At 44.7% G+C, this 15,848-nt stretch overlaps 3 protein-coding genes across 4 annotated transcripts in view; 1 reads left to right on the top strand and 2 right to left on the bottom strand.

Annotated features, from left to right (window-relative positions):
• Positions 1-1,575, top strand: part of LOC124655583 (p21-activated protein kinase-interacting protein 1-like) — a 3,567-nt gene extending 1,992 nt beyond the window's left edge. The window contains exons 3-4 of the mRNA XM_047194453.1: positions 370-376; positions 1,272-1,575. Coding sequence (XP_047050409.1) covers positions 370-376; positions 1,272-1,575 — 311 coding nt within the window. The remainder of the gene's footprint in view (positions 1-369; positions 377-1,271) is intronic.
• A 1,738-nt stretch (positions 1,576-3,313) lies between these two features.
• Positions 3,314-5,509, bottom strand: LOC124653801 (50S ribosomal protein HLP, mitochondrial-like). Of its 2 annotated transcripts, none has more exons than XM_047192867.1 (4): positions 5,428-5,509; positions 5,235-5,308; positions 4,550-4,653; positions 3,314-3,970 (listed from the first exon to the last, which is right to left on the bottom strand). In XM_047192867.1, the coding sequence occupies exons 2-4, from the start codon at positions 5,266-5,268 to the stop codon at positions 3,596-3,598; spliced, it is 513 nt and encodes a 170-aa protein (XP_047048823.1). In that variant the 5' UTR covers positions 5,269-5,308; positions 5,428-5,509; the 3' UTR covers positions 3,314-3,595. The 2 variants fall into 2 exon arrangements, with proteins under 2 accessions (XP_047048823.1, XP_047048824.1); XM_047192868.1 differs by having other exon boundaries at positions 5,235-5,296; positions 5,429-5,459.
• Positions 5,510-8,251: 2,742 nt separating this feature from the next.
• On the bottom strand, positions 8,252-10,016 carry LOC124654198 (probable ribosome biogenesis protein RLP24). Its single transcript, XM_047193216.1, has 4 exons — positions 9,849-10,016; positions 9,017-9,130; positions 8,782-8,918; positions 8,252-8,690 (listed from the first exon to the last, which is right to left on the bottom strand). Exons 1-4 carry the CDS (start codon positions 9,927-9,929, stop codon positions 8,531-8,533), a joined length of 492 nt encoding a protein of 163 aa, XP_047049172.1. The 5' UTR covers positions 9,930-10,016; the 3' UTR covers positions 8,252-8,530.
• Positions 10,017-15,848: the final 5,832 nt, after the last annotated feature.

Genomic DNA, 15,848 nt, shown 5'->3' with positions numbered 1-15,848 from the left:
ACTGTGTTGATTAAGGGGGAGTATATAGTTTTTCTTTTTTATTAAGAAACACACACGTTGACGTTGACACGCATACATTCACCTCTAAAAACGTATATACACGCTTTACCCCTATGAGCATATTTGAAAAACGGAGCAGACATATTAGATCTTAAGGTTGACAACTCATGAATGTCGTGATATCTGTGAAAACGTCTCATTCCAACAAAAAAGATTCGTCTTTACGAGACAGGTTTGACTCAGGTGCACTAGGGTATATAGTCCTTTTTTCACAAGAAAAACAAAAAAGTGAGTACAAATATTTTCTTAGTATGTTTTATTTGAGTCCTAGTCATGCACGCTTCACATTGAAAGTTTGTTTTATGGTAGACATGGGGTGAGACGGTGAGTAGGGTCTCCCACATAACCGTAGGAGTAGGCTAAGAGCCTAAAGACTATCTATGGTGTGTGGAGCTAAAGCGATTTTCTGGCACATGGGTACCGCAGAACCTAATTAGAACAGTTTGGAATTTGACTATACTTACAAAATTTCTTAATTACATGGTGTTCGTGTACTAAGTTACATGCCTTTTGGAAAGTTACAGGATTTCTTCAGACTGTTCACTATAAAACTTGTTATTTTTTCCCAAGCTACATATTTTTGAATTTCAGTACGTAACTTGTTATTTTTCCCAAGCTACATATTCTCGAGGGTTGTTTGTTTTTCGGGTGGGAGGATGGTGCAACACAGTCTGTATCTCGCATATGCATGAATCCTTTCCAATTTAGTTTCATTGTTTCATTTCTTAATCACCTTCATATAATATAATACGGAGTATCTTGCCTTCGTGGCGCTTCTAGACATACTTACTTGGCCTAGGAGATATTACCTCCAGTCGAATAAATAAGGTTTATATTGTTTTTGAAAATCAAATGTTTGATCAAGTTTTTTAAAAAGTAGTTAACAAAATCACTATTATTAGATGCAGCATGAAATATATTAATATGATATACTATAAAATATCATAGTTGTTGATTAATTTTCCTAAAAATTCAATCAAACTTTAGTTAGCTTAACTTTGTAAAAGAAATCTTATTCGTTGAAACGGGGAGTAATAAGCAAACAATTAAATTGTGGTTAGCTACAAGAAGACAACTCTCCTCAACGCCGGAGAAAATTGAGCCTCCACCTCAGAGATAGGTTTTCATTGGCAGTCTCTCCTTAAGCAACAACTCCAAACAACCCTCGAGACTTGCATGCACCTGTTCGTCGATTGCCCCCTATCGCACAGGATTTGGGAGAAGGTTGCCACGCTTGCGGCGGCGCCAACCCTGGACCCCGCCAACTGGGAGGTGCACCCAAGGGTCGTGGACTGGATGTGCAGCCTGGCCGCGGGGCTGCCAAACGCTGAAGCCTCCCGGGTGCGGTCATGTGCTATGCTTGTCCTCTGGCACATTTGGCTAGAGCGTAACGCCCGTACCTTCCGTGCGTTCACCTCGACGGTGGTGTCTTTGCTCGCCAAGATTGCTGACGAGGCCGCGACTTGGGACCTAGCGGGCGCGAAGATCTCCACACCTCGCCGAGTAGTTGTCTAGTTGACTAGGGCTATTTTTTCTCAATAGTGGTTTGGCCCTTTTTATTCTCGTTGTTGTATTGTGAACCCTCTTCTATTAATATATCGAACAGCTCACCTGCCGAATTCTAAAAAAAACAACTACAACCAACATTGAACACCAAATATCTTCTTAGTTCTATCTTTTCACAATTAGTAGTAGCAATGTCATTTCTTAATCATATCAAGAAGCTAAATCTCTCCTTTTTCTTCCGATCATACCACAAAACGCTGATGCCGCAGCTCCTAATTAAGATACAAGGTATTCCCTGACAAATAAGACTACCGGTTAATGAGGGGTGCTATCTGACTAAACATGCAGTGGTCAACCCAGCATGCATCTGACATGCAAGATCTAACAACAACAACACGAAACGAGGAAGCACCGTCGCCTATGGCCTACCGGTGGCCGCCTAGCTAGGTCCAGATGCCGGCGAAGAAGGCGGCGACCCGGGCGCATAGCTCGGCGGGCATGTCGTAGACGCAGCCCTGCCATGAGCAAGCCCGCATCAGCACCCGCCCCCGCCCGCTGACGCGCACGCTGCCGGCGACGCGGCGCCAGAGCCGGACGAGGCAGCACCCCTGGCCCTCCCGCGCGCCGCCGGCGCCGCCGCCCACGACCACCGCCGACTGCAGGTACGCCGACGCCGCGTGCTTCAGCAGCTGGTTCCGGATGCCGATGTTGGACGCGTCGAACTCGTGGATGTTGTCGCTGTTGCACTCCCGCCAGCTCCCCCCGCGGATCCCCCAGCTGACGACGTGGTTCTCCCCGCCGCTGCTGCCGCCGCTCCCTTCCAGCAGCATGTCGCGGAGGCTCGTGTACTCGATGTTGTTCCCGCTCCCGGCGCTGCCGCTCCCCGCGCTCCCGATGCTGCTGCTCCGGCTCGACCGCCGCGGCGTCCACACCTCGTTCTCCATCGCCCGATCGATCCGATTGATCACCGCCACCTCGATCAAGTTCTGAGTGGCTAGCCGCAAGATTACGTCGCCATGGACGAGAGAGGAGAGGAGGGAAAGCGAGGCCGGGATTGCTCTAACGGATCTCCTTAGTTATAGGCCTAACTCTGACCAGCCATCCAAACTTGGCAACAAACTCTCAAGTTCTGCATGCCCCCGAAAATCTTCAGAGGAGAACGTACAATTTTTTTGTTGTTGTTTTGACGAATACGTGCAGTTTAGGGTCAGTGGCATGTGGGTCCACCATATGGCGGGTCCATATGTCAGTGACCCAAAATCACCTGATGTTATTGTTACGTCACCGAAATCTGCGCCAACAAAGATTTAATCTTGCTAAAATTAGACTCCAAATATATACGCTGAAAATAAATCCATGATAAATTTGAGGAATGTAATGATAGGATACCAGGGTTGGATATCGGCAGCATGACTTGGCTCGACTCGAAAAATACTCGTCAGCTATCGATCGAGCTAGGTCAACTCGGCTCGCTAACTTGACAAGCTCAAAATCCAAGCTTGGCTTAACTCGATAAGCTAGATAAGCTCGTCAAGAAATTTACAATACTTAAAGGTTAAATGCCTTCGTTACCAACTAAGCAAAAAGGCAATCATAAGGAAAGGCTCCGCTTGGAATGGGTGTAGACTAGTGACCCCACCAGTTATTTATTTTAACTTTGAGCTAAATATCAGTGGACACACTAAGTTTACACCAAATCCAAGTAACCTCTGAAAGATATTAGCAAGCTTACCAAGTGCCCGATTCCTTAAAGTAAATTCCAAATCCGCTTTGCCCGTTAGTGCCTAGATTCGATCCAAGTTTTCAATTGCTCATTAAACTCGCAGGTAAAAGCGAGAAAAGTAAGCAATGCACATAACTAGTTTAGAGTAGATTTTTCCAAACACAAACTATCAAGAAAAAAGAAAGTGGAACACAATAACAGCAGGGCAGCAACCAAAACATCCCCAGAGCAGTCTTGAAGACGACCACGTGTTCGTTTCATTCCCCAGAACAAACAGATAGATATGCCTAAGCACAGCTCGACGTCTCAAACTATGTGCTCAGCCAGCGCCAAGATCTTGAGATGCTTCTTCTTCCTGAGCTCGTGGGGAACAGGACCAAAGACGCGAGTGCCAATCAGCTCGCCCTTGTTGTTCACGATGACTATAGCATTGTCATCGAACTGGACCTCGCTGCCATCACTTCGTCCTTTCTTCATAGCAGCACGGACGACCACCCCGTAGACTACATCACCTTTCTTGACCTTGCCACGGGGTTGTGCTTCCTTCACGGAACCAATTATCATGTCCCCGAGCCTCGCTCCTTTCTTCCCCCTCAAGGACTGTATGCACATGACCCGCTTGGCTCCAGAGTTGTCTACCACCTTGAGGTTGGTTCTCATCTGGATGAATGTCCTGATTTGCTGAAATCAGAATAATAACACTTAACACATGTTGCTGCTTCACTTCTTCGAAAACATAAATGCATAAAGCCACTTCAAGAGGTCTACGTACTCTAGCAACTGATAACTTTTTCAAAAACTAAGTTCAAACACTTAATCTCTATGCTGGTTCTGAGAACATCTAAAATAACTAGGAAAATGTTCATGGACACTGAAGAGTAGTAAAAAGAATGCCTTGTAAATGAAACACATAGTCCAATATGTCATCGGGATCTAGTCTGTAATCATGATGACATCGCTAGCAACTACAAAAGTCCTAGATCTTGACAACAATTTTAACCACAAGCTATTGAACTATATAAAGCAAGCAACATGATAATTATAATTAAATACCAATGTCATTGGGGGAAGGGGGAGGGGGGTGGGCGGGAGAATATGCACTTTAGAATCTTTGAGCCACAAACACCCTATAAGAAGCTAACAAAACTCTTACAAAATATTGTGCTACTTTTCTAACTGATGATAAATTTTCAGAAGAGAAGATATTTGAGGGTGTGTTAAGGTGAAGGAAAGATATATGCTTGAGCAAAGCAGTAATACCTGACTGATAGCATCACAGCGAGATGACCCTGCCACTGTTTCAACAGACGAGTTAACACCCCCATACAGATTGTTCCCAATGCTTCCCATCAGAGTACGCCCAACTGCACAGATCAATAAGCATTTACACCATGTGAATCAATAAACTGAGCACCACACTGCAGCACAGTATTGACAAAATATGAATATCAATACATATTTCAACGGAACCAGAGGTGCATAAGATCCAACTAGATACAGGCTCTCAAGATATCATCTTCTTACAGTGATAGTGAGTACACCGACCCCATGTTTCGGAACCAGCTATTCTAGTTCTGTAACATACAAGTGATAGCAAATCAATCACAATCTACCTGGTCGCTGCCCTATGCTACAGAGGTTAGTCTATCGGGCAAACAAATAATCATCTGAACTGATCAAGGTTCAACTAGCAGTCATGATTTGGATCATAGCGGCTGCGCGCTAACAATTTCGAGCTTCAGTTCATTAGGCAAGACGACAGACGCCAAACAACACAGGGCGAAGATGCATGCTCACTTGGTCTCGATATCATGAACTGAATCTTGTTTAACACTACTACTACTACCTCCTCAAGTCAGGTACTGGAGAAGTGCTCACTGTACAGGACCCATCCACAACATCTACAACTGGAAAGACGTGATGCGAATGCGAAAGACTAGTATACCTGACGAACACTTTGACCTCAGGAACGCCGCCATCTCCTGGCGTCACTCCACACAGCTCTCCGCCTAGGCTTTCCTGCAGACGAGAAATCCCGGAGCGACGTCAGTTAGCGGTGCCAACACTGCGGTGGCCGCGTCCAAGAACGCGAACCCTACGGTGCCCCGAGATCCGTCGAGTCCGAACAGCCCACCCACCTCTTGGAACGGAACTGGACACGAGGGTCGGATCCAGGGATGCAGCGGGGCGTGGCGGGGGCAGCGTCCCGGCGGCGCGGCGTCGACGACGGAGAGAGAAAGGGAGGGAAATGAGCTCGGCGGAGACGGGCGGCGGCGCCGGGTGGCGATGTAGCGAGCGAGCGTCGCGCAGGCTGTTGCGTACAAGGCCCATGGTTAACATGGGCTGGGCCATGGAACCCACGGATGGCAGGCCGGGTGTGGTTTGGTTGCGAAGCCCTGCCCAGCTGCCCTTGTGTATACTTTCTTCTGTGACTTTTTTTTTTCTGAGAAATGCGCGTATATTTTTCGAGAAAATGCAAAGGACTTTTTTGCGTGTTTCATTTCATTGAAAAGGAATAGTTTTGTTTACATGTCTCCTAGAGGACTTTTATACAACAACAGAGGAAAGGAAACTAATGTATATCCCAGGTTGTCGAGCACATCTCTGATGCCTAAAGCACCGACTTGAGCCCACGGGGGTGTCTCCTCTTTGATTTTGATCATCAGGCTGCGAAAGCGAGGATTGCGCTCGGTCAAAGACGCATTCGTTCCTATGTTTCCAGATCATCCAAGGTAGTAGGAGAGTTGTTGTTGCAAGGCCCTTACTTCGGGTTTGCCGGCTTAACCTTAGCAAGCTAGTCCAAAAGCGAGGTTGTCACTGTTGCTAGTGCCTAGGGATCCTATAGGTCATCCAAAGCCAGGCCAATGCGCCGCGCCATATTTATTTGAAAAAGGGGCACTCAATGAGCAGATGGTGCATGGTCACCGGTTTTGGTCGCAAAGCAAGCAACGTGGATGCTGCTGTAGCCCGCGGCTTGCAATGCATTCAACGGTCCCATGGCGATCTTGGGAGGCCAGCCAGTGGAAGAATTTCACCTTCAGCGGTGCCCAAGCCTCCCATATGTGCATCCAGGTAGGGCTAGAGGTCGACCGGTGGAACATGGCCAGATATGTTGATCGTGCAGAGTATGTGCCGCTCGGCTTCCACTTCCACTGGAGGCAGTCGGCCTCGCCCGTGAGAGTCGTTCGTTGAATCATCTCAAACAAAATGCCATGATGAAAGGCGAACACTTGGTAAAACGGACAGGAGAGGCAAAATTGGAAATTAATCGAGTGAATTGTTTGTACAGAACAAGGACTTCTTGGGAGGAAGATCTAGATTTCGAGAAGTTTTCAGTAGCATATGAGAAAGCTTATCAGATAACAAAGACAAAAGAAACCTAAGGGGCAGGGTTCAAGGCAGTGTGGTGATCATAACACTGCACTGGAAAAGTTACCTCACAGTTGCGATTACATGAGTAATTGGAGATTTGGAACAAAGAGAAAGCCGCATAGGGCGACTTCAAAACTATTTCAGTCCCTGTATTTTTTTTTACGATACCAAGTAAATTCCATCATTTCAATTTAAGCACAATACTTTTGCATTATTGGTCGTGAAGACACGGCATTCAGCATATCATGTAATAATCACGCACTGATTATGTCTGACACCACTTCTGCATCACTCAACAGATGAACAGAGCTTTGGTGATTTTAATGTTTCTCCAGGTCAGTCACCACCTCTATATGCAAAAGCAAATAGCTTATGTAATCCTGAATCCTCATACACACCTCAAATAGTTTGTTCATATTATCATCCGTTTTTGCTGATGTCTAAACAAAAAACACACTGTTCCTGTCTGCATACTCTTGTGCATCCTTCAGAAAGCAAAGAATACGCTAAAAATCTGCTTGTAATACATTCAGCATCAATGTCCCAATTTAACAGTCACGGATTGTTCCACAAAACCTGAACTAAAACCGCAAACTCATTATGGACAAGAGGAAGTAGAACGAAATAGAAATATGAAGGTAAATCCAACCAGAAATCCACAAATATCGTTACAAATGCTTCAGTGACTTTGTTAAAACCGCAAACTCATTATGGATAAGAGGAAGTCACGGAATGTTCACGCAGCTCATCAGGGGGAAGATGATATACGTTGACCCAGTACTGCACTTTGTTAAATGATTCTGCACTTGCTATGTCATAGACAACGATTGCAGCACCAGCTCCCCTGTAGTTCACAGGTTCTAATGCAGCATACTTGAAAATTGGCCAATTCTCATGTGTTAAGAACTAAGAAAAACATTTTAAATGTTTGCAGGCAACACAAATAAGGTAAAGAGAAAATGTTTGTGAAAGCACAAGATAGTACAGAAATCATGTACCCCAAATCCGAGCAAGGATGAACCATATGTAAGACTTAAGCAAAGTTCTAATATGCACCACCCCTGACAAGCAGTGTCCAAGATTTCGAACTTCACAGTGCTGTTTTGGAGTCCTCCAATGCCAATATTTTTTGACAGAGACGATGCACCAGCAGTTACCTGAATGCAACTAAATAAGTTGAATGAAATAATACATGTAGCAGTGACATGGGAAACTATATCTAATGTTCATGAAGCTGAAAAGGAAGTAGAATGTTAATTTCGCCTTTGATGTGGGGTCTCTGACCACGGACAAAGCGGAGAACAACGCAGCTTCTCCAAACACTGGAATCTCCCAGTAAGACCGGACCAGTATAGCACGAAAAACACCTCAGATGTTAAAAGAAGACATAATTCTAACTCTCAGATGACTTGGCTAGTGGCAACTGTATTTGCTGATATGCTCCATCACCGACAAACTAAACAGTTTGCATCAGTAGGTATATCTCTGCTAGTATGCTTACATAAACAGGTTAATAAAACTTGCAATACCCAGAGAATTTGGACAGAGAGCTTAACAAAGACTATATCCTCTTGAGATACTGAGACAAGATTATCCTTCAGACAAAGCTGGAATTCTTCCAAAGCAACAACTGCCTGAATTTTTCATGTAGTAAAATGACCACACCAACAATGACTGATTAAGTTCACGATTCTATTAACGGTAAGGTAACAAATCCAACCATAGTCTGCACCATTACAGCACACACAAAACCTGCTAGTACTCAGTCGAAGACAAACGTCATCACCGTCTACAACCTTACAGAACCCAAAGTAGTACTGCATACAAAGGACCATGAGAACATGCAAGCACCAAAACATTTCCATCCCACTACTCTTCCATAAGATTCTCTTCGGTCTTGAGCTGGGAAACGATAACCTTCTGCTTAGTAGCTTCATAGGCCACGGTGTCCTTCTTAGGAAGCATCTGAAGATCCTGCTCCAGCTCCTTGGCGTCCTTCTTCCGTGACATGCTCTTACCCCCCTTCTGTCTGTTAGAAGGAAAACAAAACAGTGTGTGTTAGACAACGAAACCATTCCGCGAACAAACAGATATGATGAGTCAGGGAAACAGCAACCGACCTCTCTGTGATGTGTTTCTTCTGCCGTTCATGTCTGATCTTGGTGATGAGCGGGATGGCCTTCAGAGTCTGCTCGGTGAGGATCCGGTCGTAGCGCTCCGGCCTGTTCCTCTTCCTCTCGAACTCAAACGTCGTGTCCTGGTTGATCCAGACAACAACCCAATTAGGCCCCACACAAGACTCCGTACTGGAGTACTGGCTAATGAAAGGATGTAAAAAACAGTAGGCTTGTTTACCTGCGTCATGTCCTTGCCACGCAGGCGCCTGTAAGCCTTGGTCCACTTAACCTTGCGAGGGTTCCTCTTCATCTTGAAGTTCTTGTGGCATTTTGATCGGCAGAAGCGGAATACCTGACAATCAGATGTAAGCAACCTGGTTACATGACATGCCACTAACCGAATACAGATACAAGCACGAATGCAGCTACAGAAAAATGCATCAAAGGTAAGGATGTCATAAACATTGTTTAATCTTCAGATGTTCATAAGGCCACAGGTGTGCACATGCAGATCTAGATAGAAATAGAAGTTGAAGTTGGAGGGATTAATTAACTCCAACAAGGTACGACGAATCTCATACGAACAGTTTCCATAATGTGCTCCTTTATGGATATTCCCACCACTTAACATCTACGTCAGCTTTTGTATTTGAATGGAACCAAAGCTCTCTGCTTTCTAGATGATCCGTATAGCATAGGAGATAGAAATTCTATCTAACTCCATCTAATCTACTTATCTTCGTTCCCTAATTTCATTCTCCAATTTTGAATTCTCTCTGAAGAAATTTCACACTCGAGGCGGCACACGAATCGAATCTCATAGGAATCGTTCTAATATCATTTTTCCATAAGGTTGGCTCTCTCCAACGCTAAATTCTCCGTGCAATAGAAAATCACATGGGATGCAACACATGTAGGAAGAATAAAACCGGAGCTGCTCGCCACCAGGTTCTTGATGGGATAAATAACTACCATGGCCTTCAAGCATATTCCGATACCACGACGACACAGAGGCTAACGAGATGAGGCACATAGCACCACAGGTTCTTTGATACGGTAAAATAGATTACCTTGGCGTCGTTCCGGACGAACTGGATGCCGTGGCCGGGGTAGACGGTGGAGGAGCAGAACCAGCACTTCTCCAACCTCATCGCGCCGTCTGGGGGACGCCGGGGATCAGGAAGACGAAGACGAGGGCGGGGATTTGGGGTGGGAGGGGATGGACTAAGGCGAAGGGCGAACCCTAGGTTACGTGTGGGGAAGAGGGGCTCGCCGCGGCTGGGAGGCGGCGGCCGGCAGGGGGGAGTGGGAGAGGAGAAGACAGGGTTTGGCTCGGGCACACCTATACGCACGCGGGGGCCGGTTAAGGAATCGGCTGCCCCGGGCCTCGTTGGGCTCGGCCCATGTTAGGTACTACTTACGTTCGGTGCTGATGGTTACCTTGTTGCTTATGTTTTCTTCGGGTTTTTTCTGGTTCTCAGTTTTGGTTAGTTCCCTTTCGGTTTTTAGTTTTTTTTTCATTTTTCTGCTTTTTATTTTTTCTGTTTTCTTTCTTCTGTTTTTGAACAAATTTTGAAGTCGAGGAAATTCCAAAGTTAAGAAAATTTTCAATTCGAAAAAATTCCAAAGTAAGAAAATTTTAAATTCGAACAAATTTCAAAGTTGAGAAAATTTAAATATGAGCAAACTTTGAATCTGAGCAATTTTAAATCTGAAAATTCTTAAAATTATATTTTTTAAATCTGAAAATTTATTCGAAAATAATAGAAAAATAAAAAACTATATAAGGAAGGCCATTCAGGATGTTGTTTTAGTAGTGGTGTGTGTCATCATTTGGTTTACCTAGAATGTTTTTCTAGAAGTTGTTGGCCTAGCCATCTAGAGCTACCTAGCTAGACAGAGTTAGCAGTTCCTTTATGAAGAGTATAATAAAGAGCAACTAAGAATCCCTAGCTAGCAGCACATGAGTTTCCAGACTAAAAACCCTAAAAAAATATCCTAGAGAACCATCAAAAATTAAGTGAAGCAGCTAAACTTTATTGTCAAGGAACAAAACAATCTCTTATCAATTTTAAAGGCAAACACATCTTCATAAAATGAAGAACAATAGGCAGGAATATAAAATATTACTACCATTCTTCCTCACATACCTGCCAAGGGGCCCACACATGCATGCAAGGAACCGAATCAACTACTTGGTTCACATCATTTGATGAATCGCATGCTCTACTATGTGATGAACCGCATCATTTGCCACTATGGTTCGCTTTTGATGCACCTAGTGCATGGTCTAATAATCGACGCAACCACACACTAATAACATGCATGCCAACGAACACATCCACGTCGATTAAAAACGACCGGAGTGAGTACTAACCACCACTAAATCCATACATAGATAGGCAACCAAATGAGCATATCTGCAAGGCAAATAAGTCACCACTGTGACTAGGGATGGCAATGGGTACCCATGACCCGCGTACCCGCCGGGTAAAAACCCAATAGGAATACAGGTTTGGAACGAAATATTACCCATGGGTTTGTAAATGGGAAAATATCATACCCATCGGGTAGACTGGGTACGGGTATGGGATCATAGAACCCATACCCGTGTACCCATGTACCCATTTAAAATTAACAAGTAGACCATTGCAATAAGTACTTAATTTATCCCTAATCATGCCTTCATGTTGCTAGACTGAACCTCACGCTTCCCGGTCTCATAATCGTTGGTAGGTTAGTGAGGATTAGACCCTTATTTAGGATCGCTTCACCTCTTGTCATATTTTTTTAATCAATTTGATGTGTTGTAAGCGCGGTTATTTTTACCCGCGGGTACCCATTTACCCTGTCGGGTGACGGGTATGGGAAAAACTTGTACCCGTTGACGGGTATGGGTACGGGTGATGGGTAAGAATAAAGGTGATGGGTACGGGTATGGGATGGCTCTACCCGTACCCATACCCTGCGGGTGCCATCCCTAACTGTGACTACAACATCTACTAACGGGCCAACCTATTTAGTAGTTGATATGTTTATCTGGGCCGATCCATCCACTAACGGGCCGGTCCATCAACTTTCAGGATCCAACAATCAAATTTACTAGACCTACATCCAAACTAAATGGTCCGACTCCTTAAGGGTTTGACCGGTCAATCAAATAAGTTGAACTGGCCCACCTACTAACTAGGTCAGCCCAATTACATTGTTGACCGGTCAAACCAAAACATTTAAGCAGACCCGTGTATGTAATGGGTCAACCCATCTAGTAGTTTGACTAGTCAAACCAAGACATTGTCTCGGCCCGCTTGCTAAGTGGACCGGCCCATTTAACAAGTCGAATGGTCAAGCCAAGACTTCTGCCCCAAGCGCGTACTTAATGGGTCGGCCCAGTTATTTTGTTGGCTGGTGAAACCAAGTTAGTTGGCCTGACCCAATATCTAATTAGGCCGGCCCTGTCTTCCTTATTGGGTTTGTGTACTTAAGGCATAGCAGGCCTTGTGTGGGCATGTCATCTACCATGAATATTCACCTTGTTAATAGCATTACTGGCCAGTTAACGGTGTTTGACACGGTTCAGTTAGCATGACATCAGTAGTCAAAAACCTTCCATGAACTCTTTTGTCACGATTCGATTTTTCGTGGACAAAAACCACTCAATTGGAAAATCCGTGGTGGATTCTTAGGTGACCCGATATGTACCACAAAACCCGTTTCGTCGCCTTAGACTCATTAACCACGAAAAATACCCCTTAGCCAACAAAATTTTGACGTGGTAGATAACAACCTTTTTTTGTAGTGTAAGGCATTGGAATTGAATGAGAAACAAAATTGCTCCTGTCGATTTAGAAGTCACGTCCAAAGCTGAAGCCTATGCATTACACATCTGTGCTTGTCAGCGAACATCCTCAATCAGACTCTCGAGTTTTTCGGATAAATCAATGCCAACCTCTTCCTCACCATGCAAATCTAAACTTTGGAACCTATCCTCAAGGCTAGGTTCAGTGTACAGCTGGGCATGGACAGCCCGGCCCGGACGACCCGGCCCGAAAATTCCGGGCCAGGCCAGGTCGGGCTTGCACTTCGGGCCGGGTTCGGGCCTGAATTTTCAGCCCGAACGTCAGGCCGGGCCGGGCTCGAGCTTACAGATTTTGCAATTTAGGTAAGGTTTGGGCCGGGCTTCTCGGGCCGGGCTTCTCGGGCCGGGCTAGGTTTTTAACAGTTCGGGCCGGGTTCGGGCTTGATTTATAGGCCCGACGGTCGGGCCGGGCCAGGTTCGGGCTTGATATTTTAGCTTCGGACTTAGCCCGAAACCCGGTGATACGTCCCAAACGTATCTATAATTTCTTATGTTCCATGCTACTTTTATGATGATACTCACATGTTTTATACACATTATATGTCATTATTATGCATTTTTCGGCACTAACCTATTGACGAGATGCCGAAGAGCCAGTTGTTGTTTTCTGCTGTTTTTGGTTTCAGAAATCCTAGTATGGAAATATTCTCGGAATTGGACGAAATCAACACCCAGGGTACTATTTTTCCACGAAGCTTCCAGAAGACCGGAGGACTTACGAAGTGGGGCCACGAGGTGGCGCCACACTAGGGTGGCGCGGCCCAAGCCTTGGCCGCGCCGGCCTGTTGTGTGGGCCCCTCGTGACGCCCCTGACCTGCCCTTCCGCCTACTTAAAGCCTTCGTCGCGAAACCCCCGCATCGAGAGCCACGATACGGAAAACCTTCCGGAGACGCCGCCGCCGCCAATCCCATCTCGGGGGATTCGGGAGATCGCCTACGGCACCTGCCGGAGAGAGGAATCATCTCCCGGAGGTCTCTTCATCGCCATGATCGCCTCCGGATCGATGTGTGAGTAGTTCACCCCTGGACTATGGGTCCATAGCAGTAGCTAGATGGTCGTCTTCTCCCCATTGTGCTATCATGTTAGATCTTGTGAGCTGCCTATCATGATCAAGATCATCTATTTGTAATCCTTCATGTTGTGTTTGTTGGGATCCGATGAATATTGAATACTATGTCAAGTTGATTATCAATCTATCATATATGTTATTTATGTTCTTGCATGCTCTCCGTTGCTAGTAGAGGCTCCGGCCAAGTTGATACTTGTGACTCCAAGAGGGAGTATTTATGCTCGATAGTGGGTTCATGCCTCCATTAAATGCGGGACAAGTGACGAAAAGTTCTAAGGTTGTGGATGTGCTTGTTGCCACTAGGGATAAAACATCGATGCTTTGTCTAAGGATATTTGTGTTGATTACATTACGCACCATACTTAATGCAATTGTCTCGTTGTTTACAACTTAATACTGGAAGGGGTTCGGATGATAACCTCGAAGGTGGACTTTTTAGGCATAGATGCATGTCTGGATAGCGGTCTATGTACTTTGTCGTAATGCCCTGATTAAATCTCATAGTACTCATCATGATATATGTATGTGCATTGTTATGCCTTCTTTATTTGTCAATTGCCCAACTGTAATTTGTTCACCCAACATCTGCTATTTTATGGGAGAGACACCGCTAGTGAACTGTGGACCCCGGTCCTATTCTTTACATCTGAAATACAAACTGCTGCAATTGTTCTTTACTGTTCTTCGCAAACAACCATCATCATCCACGCTATACATCTAATCCTTTGTTACAGCAAGCCGGTGAGATTGACAACCTCGCTGTTACGTTGGGGCAAAGTTCTGTGATTGTGTTGTGCAGGTTCCACGTTGGCGCCGGAATCCCTAGTGTTGCGCCGCACTACACTCCTCCGCCATCAACCTTCAACGTGTTTCTTGGCTCCTCCTGGTTCGATAAACCTTGGTTTCTTTCTGAGGGAAACTTGCTATTGTGCGCATCATACCTTCCTCTTGGGGTTCCCAACGGACGTGTTAATTACGCGCAATCAAGCTCTTTTTCTGGCGCCGTTGCCGGGGAGATCAAGACATGCTGCAAGGGGAGTCTCCACTTCCAATCTCTTTACTTTGTTTTTGTCTTGCTTTACTTTATTTTATTTACTACTTTGTTTGCTGCACTATATCAAAAATACAAAAAAAATAGTTGCTAGTTTTACTTTATTTACTGTCTTGTTCTCTATATCAAAAACACAAAAAAAAATTAGTTACTTGCATTTTTACTTCTGTTATCATGTCTAGCTCTGCACCTGTTACTTCTTCACCTGAGGAATTAGTCTTCACTTTTAAACAAGGGGATGAGGAGAGTTTTAAAGATGCTTGGTCCAGAATTTTTGATTCTTATCGTAAAGCTGAACCTCAAATGACTCTAAGTTTGCTCCTTAGTAATTTTTATTTTGGGCTTATGATTCGCTATAGATATGCCTTGGATGCTGTAGTGGGAGGAGATTTCCTTCATTGCGACGGTGATCAAGATTTTAATGCCATAAAAAATTGGTTGCATCACATAGTTCAGCTAATAACTTTGATTCAGCTCTTATTAGCATTTATAATAGATTAAACACTCTTGAGACAAGTGCATCTTGCTTGGAAAAAAATTATAGTTATGTTCGTAACCGTCTTGATCAAGTTTTGGTGAACTCCGAACCTTCAATATGGGACCCTACTATTAAAGTTGTTATAGGTGGTGAAACTTTTCATGCCAATTGTGATATTATGTCTGAATTTTGCCTTATGCCTAAGAGTATTTATGAATCTTTGACACTTTGGGGACTCGTTGAAGGGGGAGAAGGAATAACTCTTATTGATAGCTCTATTATAACTCCTAAGGGAATAGCCGAGGGTGTGCATACAACCATTCTTGGAAGAACAATATCGACTGATTATCTTGTTATTGATTGTGTGGGAACAGGACCAATCACACTCGGAAGATCCCTGCTGAAACTATTGGGAGCAGTCATAGATGTGGGAGAAGGCACCTTAAAATTCACCTCTACACCGGGAGGTAGACATGTGTTCCCTAAATCAAAGGGTAAGAAAAAGAATAAAAAAGGTAGGTGTAATGCCCGAGGTAATGCTCCATCTCTCGACAATACATGATTCACACTTTCTGCGCCTAGCTGAAAGGCGTTAAAGAAAAGCGCTTATGG

The sequence above is a fragment of the Lolium rigidum genome, chromosome 5 (assembly GCF_022539505.1).
Source record: "Lolium rigidum isolate FL_2022 chromosome 5, APGP_CSIRO_Lrig_0.1, whole genome shotgun sequence".
NCBI classification, from domain to species: domain Eukaryota; kingdom Viridiplantae; phylum Streptophyta; class Magnoliopsida; order Poales; family Poaceae; genus Lolium; species Lolium rigidum.
Note: the sequence above shows the minus strand (reverse complement) of the source record. Positions and strands in the feature narration are given on the sequence as shown.